The 7,095-nt window shown below is 32.7% G+C and overlaps 1 protein-coding gene across 6 annotated transcripts in view; it reads right to left on the bottom strand.

Moving 5' to 3' along the window:
* The window catches only part of LOC106471320 (eukaryotic translation initiation factor 4 gamma 2-like), a 71,536-nt gene that overhangs the window by 38,789 nt on the left and 25,652 nt on the right, over window positions 1-7,095 (bottom strand). For all 6 annotated transcript variants that reach the window (XM_022399928.1, XM_022399930.1, XM_022399931.1 and 3 more), the window contains one exon: window positions 2,201-2,463. In XM_022399928.1, coding sequence (XP_022255636.1) covers window positions 2,201-2,463 — 263 coding nt within the window. The remainder of the gene's footprint in view (window positions 1-2,200; window positions 2,464-7,095) is intronic.

The raw sequence follows: 7,095 nt of genomic DNA, 5'->3' as shown, positions 1-7,095 counted from the left end.
GGCTAAAGTCACCTGAACGAAATTTACTGAACCATCATTGACACTCACGAACGTTCAAAACATTTCCATAAACTTCTATGATATTCTTTGTGGCTATAGAGAAGTTATTTCCCTTCATGCCGATTGCGTGTCTGGTCGTGTGATATCACTATAAGGGATTAGAGTATACTAAACTTTACACATTATATAAGCTATACTAATGTGACTTTACGCGGTTCGTTTAACTATTGTACGTGACGTAAGTTTTTTGGGGGTGATTAACGAAAGTGAAAGTTAATGAAGCACGGCATTAATTTCTTGACGACCTAATACAAGTAGTGTAAGTTGTAGTCATGGGAAAATCACATCTCTTAACCCTATCTGCAAAGACACCCTTTACTGCATATGTCAAAAGGTATTTAATGACTCATATTCAAAATTTAATTAAACTACTTTTTGTTTATATCATACCAATTACTATGGCATAAATTCATAGCTAATAATTCATATTTTAATAGTATACAAGTTATGTACTTAATTTTATAAGGCAATATTTAAAAAAAATCCTGAATTTTGCCTAGTGTGAGAAATGTGACATTTTGTCTCTATGTATTCCCTCTTCTCTAATTTATTCACCATTCCTCCAATAAGTACAAAATTTAATGTAAATTAGTCACTACAAAATCACCATCGCTCAGACAAAGTATAATTTTTATAACCTTCCATCTTGTTTGGTTAAGGAGCCATCAAATAGAAAATCAGATCTTTTACCACACGTTACATCCTCTCTTTCAGGATTTGTTGATAGTTCTCTCATGTTTATTGTTATATTATTTACAACCAATAGAAATCCAAGTTTTCCATCTATCAAATAACATATTATATTACTTTGTTTTCTGAACAGAAAATTGTCAATTTCTCTTTTAGCATAAGCTTCATTCCCACGGGCAAGATAACCAGCACGGATGAATTTGTAATGGCTCTTGTAGCATAGTTAGAAAGCTAGAAAAGCTGTGATAGTTAGGGGACATCATCCACTTTTTGCATGTTATTTGGTGTATTATTTAATTAAATAAAAATTACTTAGTGCACTACTACCATTAGTATAAAAAAGTAGGGTTAAGTGTCATAAAAGTCGACAGCAAAAAAAGACAAGACCTGGGTAAGTACTTTATTTCTTGTTTTTCATGGGTATTCTTTATTTATTATTATTAAAAGTAACTAAAATGTAAAAATAGGAATCTCTTTAGGTAAATTAAAGTTAGATTAGGTAAAATAAACGATAATAATATAATAAACATGTTTCATGAGGCACGCATGAGCTTCACGTTTCCCAAGTGATTTATAACTTATAATCACGCGAATGGTTTTTAATTATAAATAGATGTATAATGTTACAAATTTAAAGCTACTTAGGATAAACAAATGTTGTTTCATGTTACAATTTGAAGTCATTCTAGAAAGAAAAAAAGGTAATTTAGATTTAGATCAGTCAAATTGACCAACGTAGTACAGCGTTAGGGTAGAGAAAATAACACAAAATATAAAATTTTACTAAAAATAAATGTTTGAAATGCATTTAGGAGGTTTCAGATATTATGCAAATAAAATTTGAGATTTTATAAATGAAGAAAAGCATTTTTAATCTCAACATGAAAATCACTTGGAACAGGGACTAGTAAAAAAAAGGGCTTGATATATTCATGGACAAATCTTTTTATTTATTAAAAATACTTCACTAAAAAAATTTGATTTTCCTCTGTGAAAGACTTGTAATGTTTACTAAAAGACTGCAAAACTGTGTGAAGATATACACACTATATTAAAACTTAGTAGTATCAAAACTATAAAAACTTTGAATGGTCACGTTAACCTGTGTAAAGAGTTAATATATAAAATAGCAAATAAAAGAAAAAATATGTTAAGATTAATTCTTTGTCATTATTTACTGATAAGCTTTAATAAAATTAGTCTCTATACAAAGGGATGTTTGTAGGACAATTTTCACATTGTGTCTTTCCTCCTTCAAAACACACCCAACAATGCTTTTAAACTCTTCTTTCTTATGATGGGCTGTGAAAGAACACTATTTTTATCCGTTTCATAAAAACCAACCAGAAAATAGTATCAATTCCACAAAATTGATTATCATCAGAAACTATATTAAAATACATCAGTATATTGGTTAATCTCTTTAACCGACCATAATGGCTAAACTCACCCTCGCCTTGTCAATGTCAAGACGCCGGCCCACAGTTTTCATTATCTGACAGAGACATTCGAGGTCTTCAGATGTATCCTTAACCCCCTGTCTCTTCTTCTTGGCAAGCAGTTGCTGGATGCACTGGTGCAAAATGGCCTCATGTAAAAGACCTTGCTTCCCAAGCTCACCAATGAACTTAATGTTTCCAAGCATCTTGTGCTTGGCAATACCTCGCTGTTCTTCTTCTTCTGGAGTAAGTGGTCCATCTCTTTTGTCAAAGGCTTTCCAAAAAGAACAAAACCATCTGCATTAAATTCAAGTAGTACGAAAAAGATTAAATAGTTTCCATTCATGAAACTGATATTTTTTTTCAATACTTCTAACTGATAAAAAAATAACTACATCTCAGCATAGTGAACAACTTATTTTCAGCTTCATATTAGCTGAATTTCTTACAATAACGATTTTGTAAAATCTATCTAGCTTAAAATATGTTAATTAGAAATTTAGATATACAATTTCCTTACCAAAAAAGACAGAAGAAGAGTACTTACAATTCTTTCAGTTAGTTTAATAAAGAGCCACATACAAAATATCAACTCTTAAAAACCTTGACTAACTAGTTTCTTGAGTTACAACTCAAATCCCACTGTTTTCCAAGTTGTTACACATTCATTAACAGACATTACCATTTTATTTAATATAAAACTGTAACTATATAAAAATTATAAGACACTAACCAGGTAACAATGTCCAGATACAACACCAAGATATTGGGTTTTTAAGGAGACTAGCTACCACTGCCATACAATAGAATATGAAGACATGTTTGAGATAAAGTGCAATAACTATATGAAAATTATAAGACACTAACCAGGTAACAATGTCCAGATACAACACCAAGAAACAATAAAATACTGCTACCATAAGCAATTTCACCAAATATGAAGATAAGTTAATAAAGCAAGATGAAGTTAGTAATCAATGAAATATAATATTAAAAATATAATGACAGGTTTAGTTTACATTAAAAAAGGAGGGGCAGTGATTATTCAGTAGGTAGAACCCAATAAGCTTAGTTGGTGATCATTATCAGGTCCTAATACATCAAAGCTTTAAGAAAACCTAGCTTTACTGAATTAAACCATTCAAAATTGCATGAACCCATAGAAAACATTTAAAAATAATAAAAATATATTGTAAAAAACAGCCAATGTCAACTAGCTTGAGATGGTTGAAAATAACTGGAGCAGTGAAAGTTTACAATTACCACATACAGCAGAAGGTGTTAGTTCAAGTAACATCCAGTCACCCGGGATTATACTTCTTTTTCAAGTTGGAGCACAGCAGAAGATGCTAGTTCAAGTAACACAAAGTCACCCGGGATTATACTTCTTTTTCAAGTGGAGCACAACAGAAGATACGGATGGCAATTTTACATAAGGCAAAGCATGACATATTTCAAATTATCAGAAAACCACATCTGAAATGATGGTTCAGCCAAAGGTTACATGTAGTGTAGGCAAAGAAAAATATTTTTAAATCAAAAGACTTCAAGAAAAACAAAATCAAGACTACCACCACAAATATGGATGTAAACAGATACTAAAAATTTGGAACAGTGAAAAAATAATCAACTTTGGGAGCAGGGAGCATGTACAACTATTGGGTGAAATGGACGAGTAAATCAGACAAAACTGAAAAACAAAGTGAAGATGCTTTCAAAATTCGTAGCTATAAAAACACACAAAGAGAAAGAAACAGAAATTTTATTACAAAACACTTCACAGATTAAACTCTGTGAAAACGATCCAAAGCACCAACAATTTGGTCAATTTGTCAACATTTCAAAATGTGAAAGAATACTGGAACACAAACCTAGGTTGGACTCCTGAAACATCACTGTTCTGCTACTGTTCTGTTAAGTCATATTGTAATTAATATGCATTTATTTTTTTAAATTTATCCCTACACATACATATCCACACACACATTCCTGCTGGCATGGTATAGAACTCAGTATTGATTAAAAAATTATAAAAACATGTTTAAATAGATATAGCACTTAAATTGATAATGTTTCCCCAGTTTTTGTATTTCACAATGTCATCTCTACTTCCAACCCAAGCCTTAACATCTAACCAACATGACTGGCAGTAGACAAGATTTGTCTATTTTTGTAATTAGTGAGAACTGTATTCTCTGTTAAATTATTATTCACTTTGGTACCATTCGCGTTTCTTAAGATTTGGAGCCAAATATCTGGGCCACTTTACATTAGTAATGTGAATAAAATAAAAATCTTAACAATAACTAGGACAGTTTGGTAGGCTCTGGAAAAAAAAGACTATTCCAGAAACAGATGACTATGTTAAAAGAACATAGGATTTGTTTTGTTTTTTGCAAAGCTCATTGGAGACATCTGGTTTTACCAAACTTTAATTTTTCTGAAATAACAACTACATAACCTAAATTAAGTTTTTCACATTTGCAAGGGAAAAAAAAGTTATTATTGTAATCATAAAATAAGAATTACTAATATTTAGTGTGAATCCTAACACAGTTACAAGCACCAAATTAATAGCAATTAAATCAATAATATTTCTCAATGCTTGTTTGTTTGTTTTTGAATTTCGCGCAAAGCTACACGAGGGCTATCTGCGCTAGCCGTCCCTAATTTAGCAGTGTAAGACTAGAGGGAAGGCTGCTAGTCATCACCACCCACCGCCAACTCTTGGGCTACTCTTTTACCAACGAATAGTGGGATTGACCGTCACGTTATAACGCCCCCACGGCTGAAAGGGCGAGCATGTTTGGTGCGACGGGGATTCGAACCCGCGACCTTCGGATTGCGAGTCGAGCGCCCTAACCACCTGGCCATGCCGGGCCTATCACGAAGGTACTCTTATCCTGACACACCTGGCCATGTTGGGCCTATCACGAAGGTACTCTTATCCTGACAATACTCTTGCAAAAAATTGTAAGAGTGATCATGTGACGTGTTTGTAGACTGAATTCTGTTATGATTTTTTTACATATTCTAAAGCTGTTATGATAGTACTGACAGATAAACGGCGAGCCATGTACACTTTCGTACGGAATGTTGGTGTGATCTTGCAGGTTAACATGTAATAATGTTGGTGTGATCTTACAGGTTAACATGCATTAATGTTGGTGTGATCTTACAGGTTAACATGTATTAATGTTGGTGTGATCTTACAGGTTAACATGCATTAATGTTGGTGTGATCTTACAGGTTAACATGTATTAATGTTGGTGTGATCTTACAGGTTAACATGTAATAATGTTGGTGTGATCTTACAGGTTAACATGCATTAATTAATGTTGGTGTGATCTTACAGGTTAACATGCATTAATGTTGGTGTGATCTTACAGATTAACATGTATTAATGTTGGTGTGATCTTACAGGTCATGTATTAATGTTGGTGTGATCTTACAGATTAACATGTACTAATGTTGGTGTGATCTTACAGATTAACATGTAATAAAAAAAGATTTACCAGGTAGATCGTAGCGTCATTTTTTTTCACGTTGAATGTCTGTGACAAGTTCGTTTTTCAGCTAAAGAGTAATTGATATTTCTGAGGAAGGTGCAATTTTTCACCGCGTTAAAAGACAAATTTGGAAAGGGTTTACATGTTTATGAAGGAGTGATTAAAACACACATATGTTCTTCACGGAGAACATAGTAATAACTGTCAAACATTATTGAAACTCAAAAATAATATATAGTCGTAGTCATAGGCCTTTCCAATCAAATATCTTTTTAAGGACGTTCTTTTCAAAATTTTTATGGAAGAGAACCAATATTTTATTATGATGGTTTAAATTTACTAGTGTTTACAGTAAAGCTTGTGTGATATTGAATCGTAATTTTTGATTCGATATCTTCAATATAATCAACTGTTATTCACAAGCATTATGAGAATAAGCCACAGTTTCAAGCCTCAAATACACTCTTTAAAAATATTTTAACGTCTAAGGTTGCTCACAACATATTTGTTAAGAAATGATAGTATGTTACAATAAGTTCTCCATCAATACGCACAATCTACATGTGTGTGTTTGAAGGATTGGAGGACTCACGTGTTCTAATCTTATGTTTTAAACACACACATGTAATTGTGCGTATTGGGAAAGGATAAAACATAAGATTAGAACACGTGAGTCCTCTACCAATACGCACAATCTACATGTGTGTGTTTAAAGGATGAAACATAAGATTAGAACACGTGAGTCCTCTACCAATACGCACAATCTACATGTGTGTGTTTAAAGGATGAAACATAATATTAGGACACGTGAGTCCTCCACCAATACGCACAATCTATATTACATATGTATTTTGAAAGGATAAATCTACACGTGTGAGGTTTCAAAGGATAACACACTAAATTAGAACCCATGTAATTCGATATTTTTTTTCAGATACAAAATTAAAATAATTGGATTCACCATTATTAAGCCACTGTCTTGCTTTTAAGGGATTTGAGGAAACGTCGTTTTTGTTTACAAAAAACAAAACTTGGATATTTTGTTGATACGATCTGGTTGAAATTGACTACAACTGTCAGACTTTGTCTCCTTTCAAAAATTGCTGTTAGTTTATCAATATGATCACGAGTACATAAGACAGTAAAAAGTTTCCAACGACAATTTGACATAATTCACAATAAGTGTCACCGTACCCGATGATGACAAAACCTTGTCGAAACGTTGTACATTTGCTGTTATGTTAAACTTATATTAAAGTTTTTTTTCATTACCCATTCAAGCCGTTTCCAAGAATTATTAGTCTCAAAATGGGTTGGTTTCTCGTCATCCATTGGCCCGGCATGGCCAGGTGGTTAGGGCACTCGACTCGCAATCTGCAGGTCGCGGGTTCGAATCC

Source organism: Limulus polyphemus, unplaced genomic scaffold (genome assembly GCF_000517525.1).
Source record: "Limulus polyphemus unplaced genomic scaffold, Limulus_polyphemus-2.1.2 Scaffold4540, whole genome shotgun sequence".
NCBI lineage: Eukaryota > Metazoa > Arthropoda > Merostomata > Xiphosura > Limulidae > Limulus > Limulus polyphemus.
This window is presented reverse-complemented; position numbering and strand designations above follow the sequence as displayed.